This window comes from Hydra vulgaris, chromosome 15 (genome assembly GCF_038396675.1).
Source record: "Hydra vulgaris chromosome 15, alternate assembly HydraT2T_AEP".
In the NCBI taxonomy this organism is placed as follows: domain Eukaryota; kingdom Metazoa; phylum Cnidaria; class Hydrozoa; order Anthoathecata; family Hydridae; genus Hydra; species Hydra vulgaris.
Window position 1 is genome coordinate 48131695 of NC_088934.1, and position 25202 is coordinate 48156896.

Genomic DNA, 25202 nt, shown 5'->3' on the forward strand with positions numbered 1-25202 from the left:
GATAGCGATGAATAGGCAAGACTTAAGAGTACCACCTAATATATTCAATTCGAAGATTTCTTACATCATTGTTGTTTCTTCTTTCATAATTCGTTGAGTAATTTTATATGTGTATCCAAGATTGGTTACCCATCTCCAGACAGTTGAAATTGATAAATTTACATTTAAAGCATATTTAGTTTTAATTATAGTTGTCGTTGTATTATGTTTATAAGTTCTTTAATTCTTCTTCTAATCTCATCATTATAAATAACTTGACGAGCGCCACCTTTAGAACCAGGACGTGTTGAATTCGTTTGATTGTACCTTCCTAAAATTGATTGTATTGTGTTTCGATTAACTCCTGTTAACGATGAATCTTCAGATTTTACCTTGATCAACTAGATTTACAATAAGATCTCGCATGTTTGGGAAACGGAATTTCGCGGCATGAAGAATCAGATTAAGTTTTTCGCAGCAATGAAGTTTCAGATTGAATTTTTCTTTCATCAACACCAATCTTAAAACAAATTTTTGCGTATTTTGGCAAACAGAGTTTTGCTGCATGTTTAATGAAATTCTAATATATGTGCATGCGCTAAATGTTTTAATAATGTCTTAATAAACCTTTGACCATATAAACTGCTAGACACGCTTTACTGTAAATTAATATTCTCAAAATTTTGAACCAAACATCTTTTAGCACAAGACGTCACATTTGGGCATTCAGCAACTTATAATATCGTTTAGGTCGAAAATAGCTTAATGTATTTAACAATTTTAAAGTTTTAATATTAATTATATATATTATTTTGTTTAAATTTTGATTTTCAAATAGAATATAGGTATATAAATATCATGATTTTATCTTGTTCTGAATGTAATTACACTCAAAGTTATACTAAAGGGGATTCTTTTAATGTGTAAGTAGCTACAAATTATTCTTCGCTAAGATCCTACCTTATATTTCAAATATAAATAGCATATTATTTTGATATGCCAATTTTTTTGTTTGTAGTTTTTCGAAAGATCTGGAATTAAGGAGAAAATGAATACAAGTTATGTGGAGGGATGGTTTTACTTCAAGTAAACTGTCTAAACTATGTGGCAAACATTTCACTGGTATGAAGGAAGTCTTTGGACTTCACAAAAGAAGTTAAAAAAAAAGATTTCCTCTATATTTGATTTCCCAAAACTTTTATGAAAAAGTATTAGAAAAATACTAAAAAGCAGGCAAAGTATTATTTCAAATAATACCACAATTGATTCAATACAATAAGCGTAATGTAACTAATCTTTTTGCAATGACATATGTTGATTTAAAACTTTTAAGTTTACTTTTTGTACCATGTATATTATGTACCTACACATATAATATATATGTAGGTACATAATATACATGTTACAAAAAGTAAACTTAAAAGTTTTAAGTCAATATATCTCATTGCAAAAAGATTAGTTACACTAGATTTACTGTATTAAATTATTTGTGATATTATTGTTTACATTAATGATATAATTATCAACATGTTGTTCCTAAAAATATATATATATTTTTAGGAAGAATAATGTTGATAATTATATCGTTAATGTAAACAATAATATCACCAATAATTCAATACAGTAGGTCTAATGTAAATACTTTACAATGGCATACTTTACAATTACTTTTATAGTGGCATTTATTGATGTAAATGTTTGAGTTTACTTTTTGTGACATATTACATCTTTATATTTTTAAAAACACTGTTGGAAAGTGTAAAATCAATCCTAACACCAATGGTTAACGGTAAATTGGTGTATTTGATGAAAATAATATGGAAACACCAGAAAATAGTAAAAAGTTTTTAAAATTAACTATTAGTAATCTTGCTGCTAAATAAAAGGCAATTAAAATGCTGCAGCAATCCAACTGTTGTTTAATAAAAAAGATTAAAGACTTACGTTCATTCTTTCGTCATTTTAAATCAAAAGATATGAATCAAAATCATGAATCATACTATGATTTCTGAAGAAGTATCAACAACTTAATGGTAAGATATCGCGACGTTAGAATTATTTTGTTCCATCTCCACTTTTTGAAAAAATCGAGTTTTTATAGTTTTTGAATAGTTTTGCACTATGTTTTTCTATTTTATTTATATAGAAAACATATAAAAATTTTAATACGGTGTTGCATGCCATATTGCATTGTTCTATCTCCTAAATAAGCAAATTTGAAAATGTTATCTTATTTTATCTCCGATCAACCAATCATATATTTACAATTACATATTTGTACGGAATAATTTTGTTGTTATTGTAATTTTCAAAATGGCAACTAAAAATATTGACCAAAAAATGGAACAAGCTCTAAATCAAAACGAAGGTATTTTTTCACTTAATTAGCGTTATAATTTTGCCAATTATTTATTTTGATTATCCAAAATGCATAAAAAATAAAATAATTTATTATTTATGCATCCTAGATAATCAAGTAAAAAAGGTAATGGAGTTTTTTAATCTTTAGAGTCGCTTGGTATTACACCTTCTCGTAGGTCACCCCATAGTGGAACATCTAGAAAACGTAAAGCTGATACGAGTAATTGGAAACAAAATATAAGAAAAAATGCAACGTCAGTCGGGTAAAGCTTATAAAAATTCAAAAGGTAAACCAGTGCCTGAAAGATCTATCGCAACGCTAAAAAGTTGCAGAAATTGTAAGTTCAAATGCCCTACTAATATAAATAAGATCGAGCGTCAAGTTATATTTGATAACTTTTGGACCTTAGATGATAACGGTAAAAAACATTTTTATTCAAAAACTACCGAAAAACTAGAGAAAAAACGCTGTCGGACAGCTGCTGGTGAAAGTTCGAGAAGAAAAATTATAGCTTATTATTATAGCTTCTTTGTTTCTAATACACAATATAGAGTTTGTAAATCCTACTATCTTTCAACATTGAATATTAGTAGCCAAAGAATATTTTACTTTCACAAATCTAATAAATACTTAACTACTGGAATGCCAATGCAATCAAAATTTGGAAGACATGTAAAAAAAAGCTCACCGGAAGATTCTAAAAAAGTTGTACGAGACCATATAAATCTTTTCCCAAGAATTGAGGCCCATTATTGCAGGAAAAAGATATTTAAAGAGTATATGGAAGGATCACTCAATATAGGTAAACTGTATGATCTTTTAAAATATGTTGTGATGAAAATGACTATATACCAGTAAAAGAACATATGTATCGTTATATCTTCAATCACGAGTTCAACATAGAATTTCAAAAACCAAAGAAAGATTTATGTGACACATGCTATGAATATTGCAACATTGTTAATGCAAGCAATGAGCAGACAGATAGTTATAATAAGCACATAATATCAAGGAATGATACCAAAACTGAACGTGAAAAAGATCGTCAAAATGCTGATCCTAAAACTGCAGTTGTTTGTATTGATCTTGAAAATGTTTTAAGTTTGCCTCGGGCTAATGTTGGAATCTTTAATAATAAACGGAAACTTTCAAATTATAACTTAACTGGTCATTGTTCGCTTAACAAGAAAGGTTATTGCGTCCTTTGGCATGAAGCTATGGCTGGTCGTGGAGGAAATGATCTTGCCAGTGCTGTAACATGTCTGCTTCTGAAAATCATGGATGACCTTGACATAAATAAGTTCATACTTTGGTTCGATTCATGTGTACCACAATAGTTTCATGTCAGCAGCTTTATGTGAATTTATTATACGATACCCACAAATTAAAGTCATTGAGCAAAAGTTCTGCGAGCCAGGTCACTCTAGCATTCAAGAATGTGATAACTTTCATAGTCAAATTGAAAAATCTCTCTCTGTTGCAGAAATATTTAGTCCGCTTGGACTAGAAAGAGCTATTAAAAATGTAAACTGTAAAAAACCATTCTCTGTTTACCAAATGCAATTAATAGATGTGAAGAATTTTTCAGTTGTTGCTGGTTTTTCAAGTTATAAGTTAGTGCCTTATACAAAAGTTAAAAATCTTGTTTATCGAAACGGACTGCCATACCATGTTTTTTTTAAAACCTTTTTTTCAGACAATTATTCACAAGCTCGTATTAATAAGTTTGTCAAGCGAGCAGCATCAAGCATTATTACCAAACCATTAAAGACAAATATACCAATGGCAGCTTGTTTACATGCTCCTTATCAGTCTTTATTTGCTGAAAAAGCCAATGATATCATTTCCATGTATTCATACATGCCTGATGTTGTTATTGCATTTTACAAAGCATTAATAAAGTGATTTTATATATGACTTTCTCTGTTATTTGTTTAGTATTGATATATAAAACATATAATTATTATTATTATTATTTAGAAATCTTGATAAAATTTCTTATTTAGCTTATTATTTATAATAGTTTTTAATAAATACTTAAACTCTTAAAATAAAATCAAGTTCATCTTGCATAATGTTTGTAATTAGATTAGTTTAATTGTTGTGTTAATATCTGTAAGACTTAAATAATTGATAGGAAATTTAAAAAAAGCTATTTCTTTGATAAATATTTTTCATCCCTTTTCTATACGCTATATATTACCCTTTTTTTATTATGTAGCGAAGTGTTCTGTTTTAAATTAGATGTCTTAGTCTTGTTCAGAGCCGGCGCGAACAGGTATCAAACAAACTTGTAAGAACAGTGCAATAGCTAGTGGGTCGGAGCCCCTCTCAAAATAAATTTTAAAAAATTCCATTTTTAGGTATTACAAAAAAAAAAACTCCTTTTACTTTAAAAAGAGTTCCCATAGATTCGCCGGGTCCCAACCAACCCTAATTTAGGGGCGTGGGGGTGCAACAGCACTGCGTAAGAAGAATGACTACCTAGAACAAAATTTCATCAATTTTCAACATATCTTCGTTAAAAAATGTAGTTAATATATTTAATATATAAGATGTAACAAAATAACATTTTTGTATCTTACAAAATACCAAAGTTATTTTGTTATATCTCCAAAAGTGGGTGGGAAAATATGGGCGTTAGCGAAATTTTTATAAGTTTTTTTTATTTAAAAATAAACAACGGAACAATCATAAATCTAAAGAAAATCTTTAATTCCCAAATAATTTTTTCAACTTAGCAGCAAACAAACTCAAACTTTGACATCGATTTTCTCAGTTTGCAAAAACATGGACTTAAAACAAGATAATTCTAACGTCGCGATATATAGTTTTTAATAAGAGTAGTTGTTAAACATAATTATATTTGTGACTTTTTTATTTTATTTTTCTATTTAATTATTTTAAATATTTGTTACTTATTTAAGTTATACCTTTGGGATTAATTTGTTTTAGTCAACCTACTGTTGAAATATGGTTTTAATTTAGTAAGTTTTATGATTAATTTACTGCATTAATCATTAGATAACAGTTAGGGAAAAATTTAGTTCATCACAATTACGGTAGGAATAGCGATGAGTTAAATATTGTATTTGTTGTAACAGTAATAATTGTTGTTATGATTGTAATGTTGTTGTGATAACTTGTGTGTGTGTGTTTGGGTTGTGTATCATTTACATATTCTGTTTGTCTTTTTACTATGTTATCATCTATTTCTTGATACCCCAATCAATGATGCCCAATTTTACTTGATTGGGTTTTCAAGTATAAATATAATGTTGTAACTAAAAATATATTTATTTAATCTATTTAACTTTAGAGAGCTATGTCTGAGTCTACAAAACAGTTATTTTGCCGAGTTTTACAAGAAAAGTTAAAAAGCATTACCCATCAGAATAACAAAGCTTTGCTATAACATTACATTTTTATTTTACTTGAGCATATAGTTATGTTAGGAAAACATTTATTAATGCACTTCTTCATCCAGGAACTATACAAAAATGGTATGCAAGTGTCGACTGTTCCCCTGGATTTTGTAAAGAAGCTTTAGTTACTCTTCATAGCAAAGTAAAAGAGGCTCAAAAAATTGATTAACGTTTTGTGTGTTCATTGATGTTTGATGAAATGGCCATTTGAAAAAAAATTGAATGGACAGGCGATAAATTTTCTGGTAAAATTTATTGATGGTGCTGATTTTAATAATGATAGTTTACCCAAAACAAAAGAAGCTTTAGTCTTTATAATAAACTGTGTAAATGGACATTGGAAACTTCCTGTTGTACATTTTTTAATTGATGATTTAGGTGGTTGCGAAAAAGCTAATATTGTTAAGCGTTGTCTGCAATTTAATTACGAAAGTGGTGCAGAAATTATAAAATTATTATTGCTAAATATTTAAAGATAAGATTGCACCACAAAGCTGACTCGATTAACGATTTACGACATAATAAACGTATACAAAGTGTATTAACAAAGCAAATTTTATTTTCGAATCAATAAAAAGTTATTGTTTGTATTAATGTAATGGATAATAAAACACATAAAATTGTATTAACTGTTACGTTTTCTATTCTAAGAAATCTAAGAATGCATTAAATTGATAATTGATACAAATAATAAATTTAATAATATTTTAAATAATAATAATAATAATTATAATAATAAAGTTTACAACAAAATTTAACATTTAACAAAAAGTTTTCTATTCTTATAGCTTAATTTCGTTTGTATTGCGTTTTGTTTTGCCCAAACGTAACGTCACGCACTAAAAGATGGTTGGCTTCAAAATATTTTATTTACGGCGAGTCTATCAGTTTATATGGTTGAAGTTTTAAACAATATCTTCAATAATCTTAAAATATCTAATTAAGTTAAAAATAAATTTTCTTATTTCTTTCTATTAAAAAATATGAAATCGTCAATGTGATTAAATCTCGAAAGAAAAAAGCTGTTGTGGTTATTCAGATATTCCAACAATAATTTATTAAAAAGTCATATGATTCAACTTCCCCTAATTAACAAAAGAATCAACTTTTCCGAACTAACAAAAGATTCAACTTCCCCTAACTAACAAAAATATTTAATTGAAAAAATGTTTGAAAACATACCAAATATCAAAGGAAGTGACTTACAACTGATTTTCAAAATGCAATTTAATCTAAACCTTGTTATTTAGCTATAAGTTTTGCAAACCGAGAACTTCAACCGAGTGGAGAGAAGTTGTGGAACACTGTATTCAATAATGACCTCGAAACCAAATATTTATATTTATATAAATATTTATGTTAAATGAAAAAGCATAAAAGTCCTGCTAAAAGTTTTAGAATACATAACAGTTATAATAATTAATTAATTTATTAATTATTTGGTTATTTATTGATATGTTTGTTTTATTATTTTAATAAAATAATATCTTTGCATCGTAATTATTTTATTTTTTAAATTAGTTACTTTTTCTATTTAATTTTTGTTTATTTTGTAATACTTTAACTAAAATAAAGTTGGAAAAATTGAAACTTTAATAAATAATAAAAACTAACAATAAAATGGTTTCGTTAAATTTTTTCATTTTGCAAACTAATTCTTAAAGTTCACACTATGAAATGCTAAATTTTTTAAACGACACTGTTATCTTTTTTATATAATATTTCAACAAACTTATATCATTTATTAAAATTTGTAGAAAACTGACATTTTTTAAAAATGTATTTAACTATATTTTACCTAATGATGTTTTACCTTTTAGGGCTAGGTGATAAAACTAACGTTTTTCTTTTTCAGGACGAGTCATTATTATTAAAGAAATTTATCAGTTATACTAAATTTCTTAAGTTGAATTAAAAATTTATAAAGAACTGAATGTAAATATTAAAGTATTAACAAATAATGCTTACTTAACTTGAAATATCAGGGCGGTTAAGTAAATAACGCTTAAACTCATGCTCCACCCCAAGCGTTTACAAACATTTAATATTATTTTTAATTTTATTATTAAACAAGAAGGTAAATTCAGCAAAAGTTATGAAGATAATGATTTTTGTAGCGGATTTTTCAGTCATTAATATTTTCTTAAGTGTGCGGTTTGTGTGAATTTATTGCAAAATTACTAATATGATATTTAAAATTATTATTATTCAAAATTATCTAAAAAAATAATTATTTATTCAACTATTACCCTTATAGAAAAAGATAAAAGTTTTAGATTTCAATTCAGTTTACTAAACAATTGTTTTTAAAATAAAATGTTTGCAGTATTTAATATATCTGTATTAAAGCAAATATTTGTTAATTTTTTTATATACATAGTGCTCAAAAACGATCTGACTTTTTTGGGCGTTTTAACTCGCTGTAATTACACGAATGCCAAACTTTTGTTACCCTTGTTATTTTTTTTTCGCTTTATTGGGGGAGGGGATTTTCATCTCATTGTAAGCAATGTGTAACAGATTTGTTTTGAAAGATAATTTTATCAGGCTAAATGATTTTACAATGAAATTTGAAAGTAATTAACCACAATATAGATTTGTTGCTTAGCAAAAAATTGGATGCTAATGGAAAAACAAGCATTTTAGGCGGTCCGCTACAGTTTTGCTCTACATAGAGGACCATTAGTGGTCCACTATGTAAAGCCAAACTATAGTGCTGCTGGGTATATTAGACCCAGGTTCAGATACTTTTAAAGAACCTTTTTATTTGTGATAATATAAGGAAAACGCCCAATGTTCAAGCAAATCTAGTAACCAAATTAATTTTTTGTAATGTCGATAAACTGCAGCAATTGGTTTTTAATTTTTTAACATAGCAATCGGTTTGTGACAGTTTGTGTTCATTTTGTAACTGGTTTTAAGAATAGAATAAAAAATGACATGTTTAAATATAACTTTAAAAAGGAAAATCGTTAGAATATAATTAATTAAACATGTTATATATAATAAAAACACTTTTGAATTATGCAGGTTCTCGATTTAAATAAGCATATTTTTTCAATGTAAAGTTTTACGCAGTTGCTTTCAAACAAATGGCATCACCAATAACTAAATAACTTTCAAGACAGCCCAAATCAGATACAACTTTATAGCTTTATTACCATTCAGGAAGCAGATGCTCTTATGATAACGGCAGATTTTTATTTTATATGCAAAATTTATTTTTACTTTATGTGGTTAAAATGGGAACTTTTCTTTTCAAACAGTTTAAAGTTTATTTTTTGGGAGAAGCTAATATCTATGTTCTATCAAAGAATATATTAGAAAAGTTTTTTTTTTCTCTTTTCTAATCATAACTTACCTTTTTTTTAATCTGTCACTATTCTTTTTTAATCTCTTTATCGTTTTCTCTATTTTTAATTAAGATGAATAAACGGAGCAGTTTTCATGATCTACGAAAAGTAAGAACAACAGATAGAGTCATTATAAATGTTGGAGGAGTAAAGCACGAATGCTTTATACATACAATAAAAGCTTTTCCGGACACTCGTCTATATTGGATTGCTGAAACAGCTTTAAAAGTAAAAGATTTCGATCCCGGATCTAACGAGTTTTTTTTTGATCGTCACGCTGGTTGCTTTCAGAATATTTTAAACTACTTTAGAACAGGAAAGTTACATTGTCCAAATGATGTTTGTGGACCACTTTTTCAACAGGTTATTTTTTTTTTTTATTTATTTACTTAAATAAATACCTTTAATTTTTACTTGCGCAGTAATCAGGGGCCGTAATTACTGGAAAAAGTGAAGTGGTACAATTTATAAAAAAAGTTCTCTCTACCTAAAAATTTCTTCGAAGAAAAAACAAAAAACTTTCAAAAAAATTGGAGGGGGGAGGGCAGTTTCGCCTGACTCTTATGGTGTTGTCGGCCCTGGTAATTACTATATTATTAAATTATTAAACTAGTTTTGATTTAAATAAATCGTCAAAGTGTTGTATTTTTATTTTATTTTATAAAAGTTCTTTATAAATATTTTATAAATCTAAAACTAAAATTATATATATAAAAATTACATTTACATGCTTTTTACAGTTTCTTGCTGCCTTCTCCGTTGCCGCAACTATGTTGCTTATATAGCAAAAACCACAAATTTTTTGATTCCAAAGTCCTTCTCTAAGCACTTGCAGTTCAGTCGCTTCCTAATATTTTTTAAAAAAATAGTTTGCTAAAACTAGTTCGCTTTAATCTATAAACAAAAAACTTATTATGTTATATTTTTAAAATATTAAACTTATAAAATATTTTTAATGAATTCTTTTTTATGATATATTATGCATAAATGAAAAATTAAAAAAGTATTGAGTGCAGAATATCAAAAAAGTATTAGGAAAATTGTTCGATTGCTTCTTATAAAGTGACGTTTTAGGTACTAAATTTAGTACTTTTATTGGATTTTTTGATACTTTGAAACTTCTGTTTCTTAATTAATTATTCATAAAATGCCCTCCTATTTTTATTAACATTATTATGAATTCAAAAGTTATTTAATAAGCGCATAGTGAATTGCCCACCTCTTGAGTGGGATAGTTGTATTAATCAAACAGGCAATAGTTTAAATAAATAAATGTTTTTTTGTTATTTTTGTTGTTCTTAGGTACAAAAAATAAAAAATGACTATATTTAAGAATTTAACTCAATTTAAAATAGTTAACTTGAGTATGATGTTATAATTAAGATATTATGTTTGTCAATATGTATATTTTTTTATAAATAGCCATTAATTTAATTATAGGAACTTGAGTTTTGGGGAGTTGATGAACTGATGATGGAACCTTGTTGCTGGGGAAACTACACGCAGCATCGAGATGCTCATAAAAATTTAAAAATGTTTGATGAAATGGTTAAAAATGAAAGTAATGCTTACGAAGAACTCGATAATAGAAAATACAGCTATACCAGTAGTTGTTGGAAACAAACCATTCAAATTTATCGACCAACAGTATGGGCACTGCTAGATAAACCGTTTTCATCAAAATATGCACAGGTATTGATGAAAAAATTATTATCAAATAGGTTTATATAAAGGATATAATTTGTAATTGCAATTTAATTACAACTTTTTTTTTAATTAAAAAGTTTTATACTTTTTATTAAACATTTATATCGTTAATATTTATATTGATAACATTTAATTTTATGGTGAATATTTTAATTAATTTTTAGTCTTAAGTTAATAAATTTGTTTTGTTAATTACTTGAGGAGACTCTGGCTTTAGGGTCCAAAAAATTTCAATTGAAATTTGAAGCATGTTTGAATACAGAATTGTCTGGAAAACATTAAAATTCAAAAAAGAATTCTCAAAAATATTTAAAAAACTATTTCTTCAAACTCAACCTAAGAAATGTTATAGCTATGCATTTAGGGTTAACCCACTTTAAAAACTTTAACTTTTAAAGGTTAGAAAACTTTATTAACTTTGAAAATTAATTTTAGAAAATGTAGTGTATAACAAGTGCCCAATAAATTTTTAATCAGTGTTTTACATCTACAACATATATAACTCATATTTTTAATCAGTGTTTTACATTTATAACATATATAACTCAAATTTTAATCAGTGTTTTACATATATAACATATATAACTCATATTTTAATCAGTGTTTTACATATATAACTCATATTGCTATAACTATTTTAGTAATAAAGTTTTTGATTTACCGATTTCGTTTTTAATATATTTAATTTTTGTTATGTAATAAATTTTTTTGTTTTGCAGTGTAAATATATACATTCCGTAAAATAATAACAGTTTATACTGATAGCAGGCTCTTATTGAGCAATAAATTGTAAAGAATAATAAGTTTTGTACACTAAATAAAATATATTAAAATAAATGAAAATTCAAAAATAAAGAGTTTAGAATGTGAATTTAAAGTAAACATTGAATTGTTAATAGTTTATGATTGAGAATTCATTTATTAAAACAAATTTCAAGGGGAAAAAAAATGAAACTAGAAAAAACAAAAAATAAAGTGACTTTTTCTTTATAAAACAGAATATACACTTTTCATGCATGAATGAATAATCATAAGCTAATTTCACATCTTCTAAAAGCTTTGTATCATTTATAACTAATCTCTGTCTGAATTTTGCCGTAAACAATGCTCTTTAAACGTTGGTCTTTTTATATTTTTTTGGTGTGAAATGAATTACTTCCAGGGCTGTCCCGAACGTGGGGTATAGGGCGTATCCCCCCCCCCTCCCTCCTTCCTCAAAGCTATTATATATGCATTTGAGTTGATACATTTAGTTTCAGTTGACAAGTTTTGTTGGCAATTTTCAAACATCAAGGACCTTTTTTTTTTGTGTCTTTAGTTGGCAAAAGACACAATTGACACCCCCTCCCCTCCTCCTCATAAAAGACATCTTTGGGACGGCCCTGATTACTTTCAGTAAGTTTTTCGTTCTGGCCTCGTTCTAATTTATACCTGCTCTCCTTTTAAATGTTTTTGCAATTTTACTGCTGATAATAATATTACTAATAATAAACTTTTCAAATAAGTTTTTAGTTTTTATTTTTTAACAATTTTCCCAACAAAGTTAAATCCAAGCTTACAATACTTATTTTTTCATTGATAACTTATATTATAATATATACCAAATATTATAATTTTTCTCGTCGTTATTTTAATATATTTTTTACGAACTACATATCAAAGTATTTTAGACATTCAGAGTTAAATGCTTTTTAGCAAATCAGACAGGAGAGACAATACAGGAGAGTATAATGATCATTTATAAGAGTTAGAAAAGAACTTAAGAATAATAAAAAAGCACCAGAAAATCTTTTACCACTCTAGGTGATAAAACTAACTTTGTTCTCTACTTGCTCCAGTCATGTAAATATATGTTTTTATTAATTAAGACTGTAAACAATTTTCTTAGTGGCAAAGACACCAAAACAAAAAACAAAAAAAAACAACGTAAAAAACGTTTTTAAAAATGTTTTTTTTTGTTTGTTTGTTGTTCGTGTATTATCTGTTATTTTATGATATAAATTCAAAAGGTTTATAAATCTAAAACCAGTTTGGAAAAAAATAATTTAATTAAAATAATTAACTAAAAAATCTTCGTATACTTTTGGATATATTACACTGTAATATAGCGTAAATGTTTTTTAGTTTTTATTTATCGTTATTTTATTTTAACGCAACGTTTTGTTTAACGTTTATTTAACGAGTTACTTTGTTTTGTATTTTTATTATTGACATTTTTATTTAAAGGGGCTTGGTGATAAGACAGAACTTGTCTTCTTCTTGCCCCAGCCATGTATTCATATATTTGTATTGCATAAACTTGTAAACTTTTCTTATCGGCGAAATACATAATAATAATAATAATTCAAATATTTTTGTAAGAAATGTTTTTTACCGTAAGTTTCTTTTCTACCACGAGATCTGACTGCGCATAAAAATGAAATTAGTGGAAAAAGGTAACTTTCTCACAAAACGCTACTCCACTGTAAACTGTGGTAAAAAAAAAAAATTCAATTTGATATATCTGCAATATCTAAATGCAACCACTAATTTTATTTTCAGGTACTTTTTGTTAATGAGCCAATGTCCAGCACTGAATTTTGTTTAAATATAAAAACGCCCATAATAATAATTATTTGTTTCCGTTTTATACAAACATTTCGTTTTATATAAACATTTATATAAACAATTCGTGTTTATATTTTAAAAACAAAATTTTTTTTACTTAAATTTTAAACAGTTATAAACAGGTTTATCTGTTCCGTTATTTATCAATTTTTACCAAAATATCAAAACAGAAATTAAAGTACAATAAAAATTTAATTTTTTTATATTTATAAAAAAATTCTTATGACTTTTTTTATCATACTCTGTTGATTTAAATGTTTTATAATTTTTAGTTTGTAGCATTTTTTTCAATGGTAGTGATTATTGCTTCAATGATAACATTTTGTTTGCAAACTGTACCCAGATTTTTTAAATATCAGCGAACATTTGAGTTACTTGAATATATTTACTGTGCAATATTTACTGTAGAGTTCTTTACACGATTAGCTTGCTGCCCTTCTTACAAGTCGTTTTTTCGATCTATTTTGACCTATGTGGATTTTGTTTCAACTATTCAATTTTACATATCTTTTGTTTTGAAAACCAGTAGTTTTGACTTTTTATTTGTGACCCGCCTAATACGAATATTTCGTTTATTTCGATTTTTTAAACAACTTAGCGGGATGCAAGTTATTGCTCAAACGTTAAAAGCAAGCATGAATGAGCTGATGTTATTGTTCTTGTTGGTGATGATTCCAATGGTTATTTTTTCCACACTCATCTATTACGCTGAAAAGGTAAATACATTTGTTTTTTTACTTTATTAAAATTATGGTCAAGAAAACTTAAAAAATATCATATTTAAAGAAAATTAAAATCTATTTATGGTACATATTTCACCTTTGGGATAATAAAACCATTAAAATGTTACTAAAAAAATACTTTTTATTGATTGCTACCTGATTGCTGATTGAAACCTATTTTTATTTGTTACATATCACAGAATGCCTTATGCGCATTTATACAAAGCTTTAACAAATTATGTTTCACTTAATACTTATGTACTATGTAATAATTGAAAATAGACTTATTGCATTTTGAAGCTATTTTAGATATCATTTGGATAAATTTATATTTTCTTGTGGCACTTTTATCAGTATTTTATTAACGTACCATTTTTAATTTTGTACTTTTGGTTTTTTAAACTTTTAGAGTAAAATATTTTTTACTGGATAAACTTACGTTGAAAAGTACTTTTCATTCAAATAGTCATTATAATGGCTTAAGTAAATTAAAAAACTAAAGTTATTATAATTATTTAATATTCATTTAAAATATAAAGAACTATAGCCAAAACAATCATGGCGCAGTGGTTAGAGTTCTGGCTCAGAATCAAGAGATTCGAGTTTCGATACCGGCTCTCTGCCCAAATCTTTTGGGTTTTTTGAAAAGAAAACCAAAAGGTTGGTTTTTTTGAAGCACCTTAATAAAAAAAATTAAAAAAAAAAAAAAGAAAGTTATTTGCGTTTTCCTAATTGTTGAATTTAATGCTTACCTTGATTGAACGAAGTGAAAATTTAATCTAGCTTTTTAAAAATGCTAAATTAAATTTTCTCCATAAAATCTTTATTTTACCGCTGAACTTTATATTCAGTTTTCCTCGTTAAAAATACACTACTCTGTACTTGTTAGAAATATACATTTTATATGTAAAAATACGTGGTATATAATTCAGCATATTGTAAGCTATTCCATACAGATAAATAACTGCGTTTGCTTACTATTTTTGCTTTCGCATTTTGCTTTCTGATAGGCTCACTTTCTTGCTTTCTTGAACAAAGGGTAGAAGGGTAGTAGAAGCTAATTCTGACCTAAAATACTTCCTGCTTTGAAGCACTTTGTTAACTAAAGGCTAGAGATAGACAAATGTAAACTGCATTTGGCAACTGTCTTGAAAAAAAGAATCCTAGGTGAAAACTTTAAGGTAAGCAGAAATTTTCTGCTGACCAGCCTCACACCTCTCCTTCATTATAAAGTTTTGTCTAGATGTAACCTTTTTTTAACTTGTGTTCTGCTTAAGATAATAAATAGTTACTCTTTTTGACTCTGCTCAAGAATTTTTGTCTTGCCATGTAGGTTTATGTAACTTAGTGCGGTAGTGGTGTAGTGTTAAGAACTGTAAGTTAGTGCGGTAGTGGTGTAGTGGTAAGAGCGCTCGCTTTGTAAGCGAGAGGTTCGGAGTTCGACTCCCACCACGTCCCTGGAAGTACCGCGCTCAACTTAGTTTCTCCGCGCAGCGGCCTTGCTCGGCAAGGTTCGTGTTTCGGAGTTAAAGAGTTGAGAGAGGGTTGCACCACGAATAACGACTAAAAAAAAAAAAAAAAAAAAAATATTTAAAAAAAAAAAAAAATGAGTATCCTCCTCGACTGTAGTGGCCCCCCTCGGGCCTTGGGGAGGTGAATAATCTAAAAAAAAAAAAAAAAAAAAAAAAAAAATCTTTCTATAATCTATTAACGAGGGTAAGCTCTAAAACACAGTTCAATGATTCTGTGGCTGGATGATAATAAGGTTTTGAAAACTGTATGGTAACACTCAAAAAGGCAAGTTTTATTAAAAGCCATGTTGCATATATTGTCTTTGAGTCTCATCTTAGATATGCTTGTCAAATATGGGGACAAACCCAATCTCTAACATTTAAAAGATTATCTCACCTCTAAAATAAAGCCCTAAAAATATTCTACTCTCAGCATTTTAACTCTAGTCTTAATATCCTCTACTACATATCAAAGATACTTAAATTAAAAGACCTTATTCAACACTCCAACTGTTTTTTTTTCGTAAATAGCAACATGAAACCTTATCTTTTTGGAAATTGCAACATAAAACCTTATCTCCTCCATTTCCTGATTTTTTTACTTATAAAAAAAATACTCGTTATCAACTTTGATCAGCTAAAAGCTTCAGATTATTTATTCCTAAACATAGAGCTGTTTATTATAGCCGCGAATCTATTAAATATCAGAGCATATGCACAAGGAATAGTCTTCCTCACAGTTAAAATCTCTCCCTACATTTTCAAAATTCAAAAACAGACTATTTAATTTTTTATTAAAAAAATTAAATAAGTCTGTTTTCTCAATTTATTATTATTTTTTATATCACTATTCTATTTCAAACTCTCACTATTATAAATATTGCTATTTTTATTATTGTTATAATTGCTATTATTATTACTACGTTATTTTTTTATTATTATTACTACGTTATGTTATTATTGTTATTATTATTATTATTATTGTTATTATTATCATTACTATTATCATTATCAGATTTGTTATTTTTATCGCTAGTATCATTATTATTATTATTTTGATTATTATTACCAATAACTGTTCTTATTATAAGTTTTTATTATTATTGCCTATTATTATTACTGCCTTATTATTATTATTGCCTATTATTATTACTGATACTTATATTACTATATTATTTATAATGTTGTTATTGTATATTATAATAATCGACTTCTCTTTTATTGCTATATTTTAATTAGGTATATAAAAGTCTTATATTCTAGATAGATTTATAAAAGTAAATTAACTTTATCCTAAATATATCAAACTTCTTAATTATTATTCCGTACAGTTTTTAATTTAAGTATCGTACTGTTTACGTTTTTTTTTTAGTTTTTCATTATGGTGTTTACTCAAAATTAGTACTTGTATTATATGTAAAATTAGTACTTGTATTGTATTAATATTCCTTGAAATGTAAAATCTATTTCAGAATACATTTGATTTGATTTGAATGTTGCCAATGTTAGTGCTTCAGTGTGCATTTCCTTGAACACATAATGAGCTCTTCGTGATGACTTTAGGTTAGTTAGCAGAACTTAAGCGGATAGGTTATTACTATAATTGCCAAATATTATCTGTTTGAGTTTTCTATAATAATTAAAATTGTGTCCATATATTAATTAATAATACTAAATATGAAACCGTCATTACCATCAAATCGCTTCAACTATCTTTAAATAATAAATAATTTGGATCTTTGAAGTAACTTTTCATCATAGAATCTTGCCTCTAACAAAATTCACCAAAAATGCTTGCTTGCGAGACTAAATTAAATTATTCAATTCCAACTTCGGATTTCAATTTTGATAGCTATTATAATTTGATTAAATATTAATAGTCACATACCTGGTCTAGAAATCAACTTAATTATCAATTCACTTATTTTTGTGAAGACAAAGGTCTAAATTATCTGACAAATTTTTATTGTGCTTTTGTTTAGCGCCGCTTCACTCGATTACTTTTAACTTTTTTTTCCATTGTTTTTATAAAAATATGTTCCAAGACTAAACCCTTTTTAATATTATTTTATGATTAAATTTACAAAGCTCTTACTTGCTTCTTATACTCAAATATAGTTATTATTGGTAGATTTAATACTCATTACAATGAATGTTTTGGCTCTGGTACCACTAACTATGCTGGTACTAAAGTTCAAAATTTTTGTCTCTTTTATCCAGATAATTTCTTCTCTATTTTTTACTTAGATAATTAACTTTACGAGCCGCTTTTCGAACAACACAAATTTTATTTTTGCTTGTTAATTTGCGTCTTGTCTTGATAACCAATAGCTTGTACGTAGTTCTCTTTCGATCTGCTTTAGGTGGTTGAGACCTAATTATGATCTTATTATTTATTTATTATCATTTAATATTTATCAAGTGCTTCTTTTACATCGGATTCATGCTTATAATTATCCCTATCTTCTTCAAGCAATTCAAAAAGGTCTGACGCTAAGGTACATCATTCAGAAATCACTAAATCTCGTGTTTTGTCTCAGGAACTAGGTTCTAAAGACTTGAGAAAGTTCTTTTAAAAATGTTAGGAATTTCAAAGAAACTGAAGTAAGGCTGTTTGTATATATTAGGAGTGTGACGCTCTACTCCACAAAGAAGACTTTTTTAACTTATCGTTAGTTTTTTAAGGAATATAGTTGGCTGGATGGCATTTGACACATTTTAGTCGCCAAATTTTTAGTTTTTGGCAGTTTTTAAAAATTTGCTATTAGAGACGATTTTAGGAATAAAATTAGGGTATTTTACTCCTAAAATTATCCCTAATAGAAAAAAAATGAACAGTAAGCTAAGAGAAATAGAGGATTAATTAAGAACCATCCGTTAGAAATGAAATGAATTCCTAAATGTCTAATGACTAATATCTAATGACACCTCTATCTTGAGCTGTTGAAGTTTTGAGTAAGGATTTTTTTATTGAGGGTATAATAGGGAATACCGTTGACGTGTTAATAACATCAAAACTTATTTTTGAAAAAGATTTTTTTACCATCTTTTTCAAGCTTGATAAGATAACTTGTTGAGTGCTCCATTTCAAACAGAACAAAAAATACGAAATTTATTCACTGAGTCTTCCTCTTTACATCTTCTAGGATTATTGTTCACAACGGACCTTTCATGGAAACTATGTATTTGCGAGATTTTGTTTTACAAAACTAGCATTACAAAATTTAAAAAATTTATAAAATTAAAATTTTGATTTGAAAAATTCAATCATTTGACATTTTGTTGCATTTAATTGCACTACCCAAAAAAAAATTTATTTAAAAAGCGATTTATAATTTAAAAATCAGTTACATCTTTTAAACGAATTAAATTATAAATGTGCATCTGCTTACATATTCAAATTACATACACTGCTACATACACATGCAAATTTACACACACACAAAAAAGTAAAACTTAATTTTTTTTAGAGTGCAAACACATTGTCTTCAGCAAGTATTCCAGAATACTTTTGGTGGGCAATCGTTACAATGACGACAGTTGGTTACGGAGATGTGGTATGTCATTTTACGCCCTGTTTATTTGTTTCACTCTAAAACATATCTATACATCATGCTTCACTTATTTGCAGTTACTTAATAAGAGTTGACTATACTTTTTGGTTTATTATTATATTACTTAATAAGACTGTAGTTTTTGGTTTATTTATTATAGGTTCCCCAATCAATTTATGCAAAAATTGTTGGAGCAATGTGCGCATGTTCAGGCTTATTAATAGTTGCTCTACCAGTTTCGGTAATAGGAAGCAACTTTACATTATTTTACTCTTATGCGCAAGCTAGAATGAAACTTCCCCAACGAAAGAACCTTTTAAATGTAGATAAAAGTCTTGTTACTGATAATCAAGGTGTGATTTGAAAAACTCGCAGTAAATATAATTTGATTTTAGAACGTAATTTATTCCCGTATCTTTTAATTTATTCAAATTTATGCAGCTCTCGATGAACATGCCTATTTGTTGTTTTAGAGGATTCCCTTTTTACTAAAATGCTTAATTTGTCAACATCAAGTCAAAAGAGACGTTACGCTATTCAACCACCAGTGTTTCAGCATTCTTTACAGGTTATTCTATCATCAAGATCATCCTTAAATTCTGTAATAGAAGATGCTACTTTAGAAAATGCTACATTAGAAGATTCTCAAGTTGTTATTAAAGATAATAAAGTTCTAAAACTTTCCGAATGATTGCATGCAAAAAAAAAGGCAATCGTAATTTCAATAAAGTTTTATTTCATCTTTAAATAATTCTTTTTTATTATTGTAACTTGGTACCTAATTATATACATACTTATAGAGAAAAAAAACTATTATTTATTTTATGATCGGCAGTCATTTCATTTCTGGAAATTATGTTGTGATCTCTGGGTTAGCAATAAATATTAGTATAATTTTGCTTCAATTTTTAGGCTAACAATAAACATAGTATGTTTTTAAAATTAATTTAAATGAGACTTAAACTTACTTATTAAACTTACTTAATAAAAAAAGCGATTAAATTTTATTCAATAACTCCACATTATTTACTTTATCTATTATTTTTACCACTATTATTACCTTTATTTACCTTTTTATTATTGTTTTCAAAGTCATCGTTTTAAATCTAGCGCTGCCAATTGAGATAACTATCTACTTGAGATAAAAAAAGAAAAGTTTAAATATTAGCATTTAATATCATAGTTGAACAAGAGTTAGTACATTATATACATACATACATACATACATACATACATACATACATACATACATACATACATACATACATACATACATACATACATACATACATACATACATACATACATACATACATACATACATACATACATACATACATACATACATACATACATACATACATACATACATACATACATACATACATACATACATACATACATACATACATACATACATACATACATACATACATACATACATACATACATACATACATACATACATACATACATACATACATACAAAAATATTTCATCACCTTTCATCAACAAGATATCTAACTTCCATGTCTGGAAGTAAGATATCCCAAAAACCAAATTTACTGGCCCTCCTCCTCTGGCTTCCACTTCCTCTATAAAGCAGTATAAAAATTGATCCATAATTTCATTTATTCGATGGATAGGTCCAATTTCAATAAAATTAGAAAAACAAATCCAAACCATTGCACCACTTCCAACACTATGCTTAAAAGTTGTAACCGTCTGTAAACTGTATTTTCGGACACTGAAAGTTTCTGTTTTTAATCGGTATTATTAACGCTCTCAAAACAATTCTTTTTGATACGACGAATAATTTTCTGTTAGAGAAACAAAGTATTTTCCGTAGTCTTTCGTCATTATGTTCCGTTTCTAAGAGACTGCTTTTATTTATTCATTTCATTACTTAACATACAATTTACTTGTTTATGTAGTACTTGGTGGCAATTTCTTTTTAATTATAATTACATGCCGAAGCACTAGTTGAAGTACCAGTTCGAAACCAGTGATAAAAGCACACATCTTTTAAATTTGACATTAAAACTCCTTTAAAAAATGTTAAAATTGAGTAAAACTGCCCGTGAAATAAACGTGTTTTTGGTTTACGCCTGCGACAAATATGTGTCTATACAGCTTTTAACTTTAAAAGTGAACCTAGATGTGCCGGCTCGGTAAACCCTTTGAGTACATTTGGTTGAGAAAGCTTAAACTATGTCCATAAGTGAAAAACTGAGTGGCCGTCGTGCAGTGGTTAGAGCGATTGATTTAGAAGCAAGAGATCCAGGGTTCAAAGCTCTGGGGATATTTTGCGCCATCTAAAAAAAAAAAAAAACGAAGACTTATTTAAGATATTAAGATGTAAAATATCTTTTATAAAATTGTCTATTATCTTTACTATGGTATTTCACAAGCTTTTATTCTGCCGGTTCTTGACAATTAAACCAGATGAAGAAGGATCTTGAAGAAACAGTTGAAGAAGGATCTTGAAGAAACAGTTGAAGAAGGATCTTGAAGAAACAGTTGAAGAAGGATCTTGAAGAAACAGTTGAAGAAGGATCTTGAAGAAACAGTTGAAGAAGGATCTTGAAGAAACAGTTGAAGAAGGATCTTGAAGAAACAGTTGAAGAAGGATCTTGAAGAAACAGTTTTCACAATACCAATTCTAGTTTTCATAAAATATTTAAGCGTTAAAGATATTTACTTCAAGTCAATGTTCAGGGATCTCATGGAAAAACTGCATTTCCAAGTTCAAAGATTTGCTATCATCATGCGTTTTGCCAAAAATCCTGTTTTATAGTCAAGATAAATCATTTGCTTATCAAGGGTCAATTTTTTAGTTAAAACTAAAGCAACAACATAACGACACCACTGATTTACCGTGGTAATTTTGCAATAGTTTTATAGCTGAACTGACCGTTTGGTTTCTTACATATTTATTTATTTATTACAGAAATTAATAAAACTTGTACATAATAAGTTTAATAGTGATAAAGGAAATCAACATCAAGTTTTCATATTCTGAAAATCAACATGATTGCAGCCGAAACATAATAGCATCATAAACATACTTTTAAAAAGAACTCACTGTAGTTTACATTAACTAAACTCTGCGTTAATTTATTCTTACGGTTTACAACACAGTTTGTAAAAAAATGCTGAGGTTCTGGATATTCATTGATTCGTTGGGGCCAATTTTTTAAAATCAGGCCATATTTTTAAAGTTATATTTTGATTAAATTGATAAGATAGACTCTAGATGTAGAATATAAATTTCAACGTATTGTTAATATTGAGTAATTTTGTATTGCATTATACTGATTTGACCAAGCTTGCATACAAAACTCTATGTATAACTGGTTCATTTCTTTTTTCATAGCTGGAAAGCTCCGACACCTTAATAACTTGTCGAGACAACTAAGAATTTGATTGCCAATCCAAGCTACTACTTTTACTTGTACTTTGATTTTGAAGTTGTTAGATATTATAACTCCAAGATTGCGCTAAAAGCATATTGGAAATATATTGTAACCGTTACTGACAACGTCAGCCAAAAGCGTTGATTTATTAATTAGTTTTTCCGACAAAAAATTTGCATTACTTCAGTCTTCTTCACGATGAAATTAATTAGGCAGTTGTACGAGCAATATCAGCTCCGGACAGTTCTGTTGATGTCCGCTTGCAGTTTCTCATAAGCGGACATCGACAGACATCATAGCCGCAGCTAAAGATTGAGAACTAAGTTCCCGTCGCGGATATAATCATAGATGATTTTTAAGTTATAGTCAATTTTTTGAGAAATATAGTCGTTTAGTCGGGTTTTTGACAAATTTCAGTCGGGTAAATTTTAGTTTTGAGGATCTATTTTATTTTAAGGAACCAGTTGGTATTTTTTAAGCATTCATTGCCTCGTCATTATATTCCTAAAATTGCCAATGGTTCAATTATAACTTGTTTTTTAAATTTTATATAGTTTCACACAATAACAATAATCAATACGTACATAAATTGACTGATATAGCCGTAGTTGCAGTGTAATTAGTTCAACTGACTTAAATAGGTGTGGAGGAAGTGGAGCGTACATATATTCTTTTTCTGCACTCCTATAATTCCATATAAAGTTGTATAAATAACAGTGACTAAAGGGACTAATAACCTCCAAAGATATATTCAATTTTTGATAAATATATTGTTTAAATAAATTCTTTATCAACATGTTAGTGTCACAGGGCAGGTTATATTAACATTATAATATTTTATGCTAATGAGTGTTAACTACTCAGTGGACACGGGATTTAAAACTATAAGACGTCTTTTAAACGTTTTGAATGTTTTTTGAACGTTTCGGTCTATTGACTTCGGACGTTTCTAGACGACAAGAATTTAAGAAAAATTACAAAAAATCAATTACAATTTATATTAAATTGAAAAAAAGTTTTATGCAAGACACTCTTTTAATCAATAGAAGAAATTTTCTAGATTTGAAACTTTTCAAATCTAGAATATATTCTTTTGTAGAAAAATTTCTTTTTTTTCTTGCAATAACCAGAAAAGGTTTATCTTAAACAATAAAATGTTATGTTCTGATAAGATCTAATGTCTATAGACTCTAAATCTTATCAAAGCAATTTTTCCAAAAATGACTTATTGTGTTTCATAAATGACCCGTTCATTTTTTTTCTTTGCTTGGTGCACACCAGGGCTGTCCCTAAGGTTGGTAGCGCCTCGGGAAAACGTAGTTACGGCGCCCCCTCACTCTCCATTAACAGTTAGAGAGGCCTGACTAATACTGAATCAGACCATCCCTAGGGGGAAAGCAACAGGGAATCGGCACAGCCTTTCCCTGTTGCCCTCCCCCTAGGGATGGTCCTGTTTCTCACTAACCAAAGAAAGGAGCTAAAGTTAAACTTTCATTTTTAAATTTTCAGAATTAAAATTAACGAGTTAATTTATTTTACACCAAATCAACAAAAACAATTTTTATACTTTTTTGTAATTAAAATATCATCATGTTATCAGCACCGGCTATATTAAGAGCGTGGGGGTGGAGATTTGGGCGAGTCGTGTGCCGGCATTTAAATTGGGGTGAAATTTTTGTCATTTCACATGTTATAATTTTATACTTGTAAATTTAAAAAAATTTTATATATATGAAATGTTCTTTTTTATGTTATATACAAATTAAATATTTCATTCAATATATTATTTTCCAATTTGATTTGTTATTATTTTTCTTAAAACTTACCAGAAATTTTATAAATTTGTCTGGAACAGCTGGATAAATTTTGTACACATAAGCGGCAAGAAGGCTAAAGCCGGCACTACATGTTATATAAGGTTGAAAACCCAATTTAATTTTACACACAGTTGGCTAATGAAATGTAAATTTATTTTTTACAAAAGTAACTAAATTTTTACCTTATATTGTAGACCAAATATAGGCACTTGGAGACACTGTAAACAAATATATAGAAAGCAAAAAAAGTTAAAATTAACTGGCGCCCTTTATTAACTTGGCGCCCAAAGCACGGATGCCTTTTTTTTGCCTTTCCCTTTCTGCGGCCCTGGATCTTGTGGGAGATGCTTTTTTCCATGTAAACATGAGCTGAAGTTTCTCATTTATTCTTTTTTTTTATCTGATTAGTACTCAACAGAAACTTAGTTTTATCTTTTTTAATATATATTTTGCCGTTTAAAAATATTACAATAACCAGATTAATTTTACAATTTCTACATTAGTAACGACAGGACTTTTAGAAGATCGTGAGGATTTTGTCATGAAGCCCTTTACAATATATGGTTAATTTTTGACAACAAAAAAATATAAATATTACTATAAAAAAAAACAATATCTGTTGTGAAATAATAATAAACCTTATGCAAAAATGTTAAAAAGCCAAGATAAAATGTTAAACCAAATAATACACAAAACAAAAACACAAAAAAAACAATTAAAAATAAATCAAGATATTTTCAACCAAAAAT

General features: G+C 27.6%; 1 protein-coding gene across 1 annotated transcript; it reads left to right on the forward strand.

The window, feature by feature from the left end:
* The first annotated feature begins 9191 nt into the window (after nt 1-9191).
* On the forward strand, nt 9192-19999 carry LOC100206775 (potassium voltage-gated channel subfamily C member 1). Its single transcript, XM_065819338.1, has 6 exons — nt 9192-9482; nt 10560-10811; nt 13706-14149; nt 19137-19223; nt 19381-19573; nt 19694-19999. Exons 1-6 carry the CDS (start codon nt 9192-9194, stop codon nt 19909-19911), a joined length of 1485 nt encoding a protein of 494 aa, XP_065675410.1. The 3' UTR covers nt 19912-19999.
* The last annotated feature ends 5203 nt before the right edge of the window (nt 20000-25202 follow it).

Coding starts and splice junctions, on each gene's coding strand:
- LOC100206775 (XM_065819338.1), top strand. CDS start 9,192: ATGAATAAACGGAGCAGTTTTCATGATCTACGAAAAGTAAGAACAACA. Junction 9,483..10,559: donor GTGGACCACTTTTTCAACAG/GTTATTTTTTTT, acceptor ATTTAATTATAG/GAACTTGAGTTTTGGGGAGT. Junction 10,812..13,705: donor TTTCATCAAAATATGCACAG/GTATTGATGAAA, acceptor TATAATTTTTAG/TTTGTAGCATTTTTTTCAAT.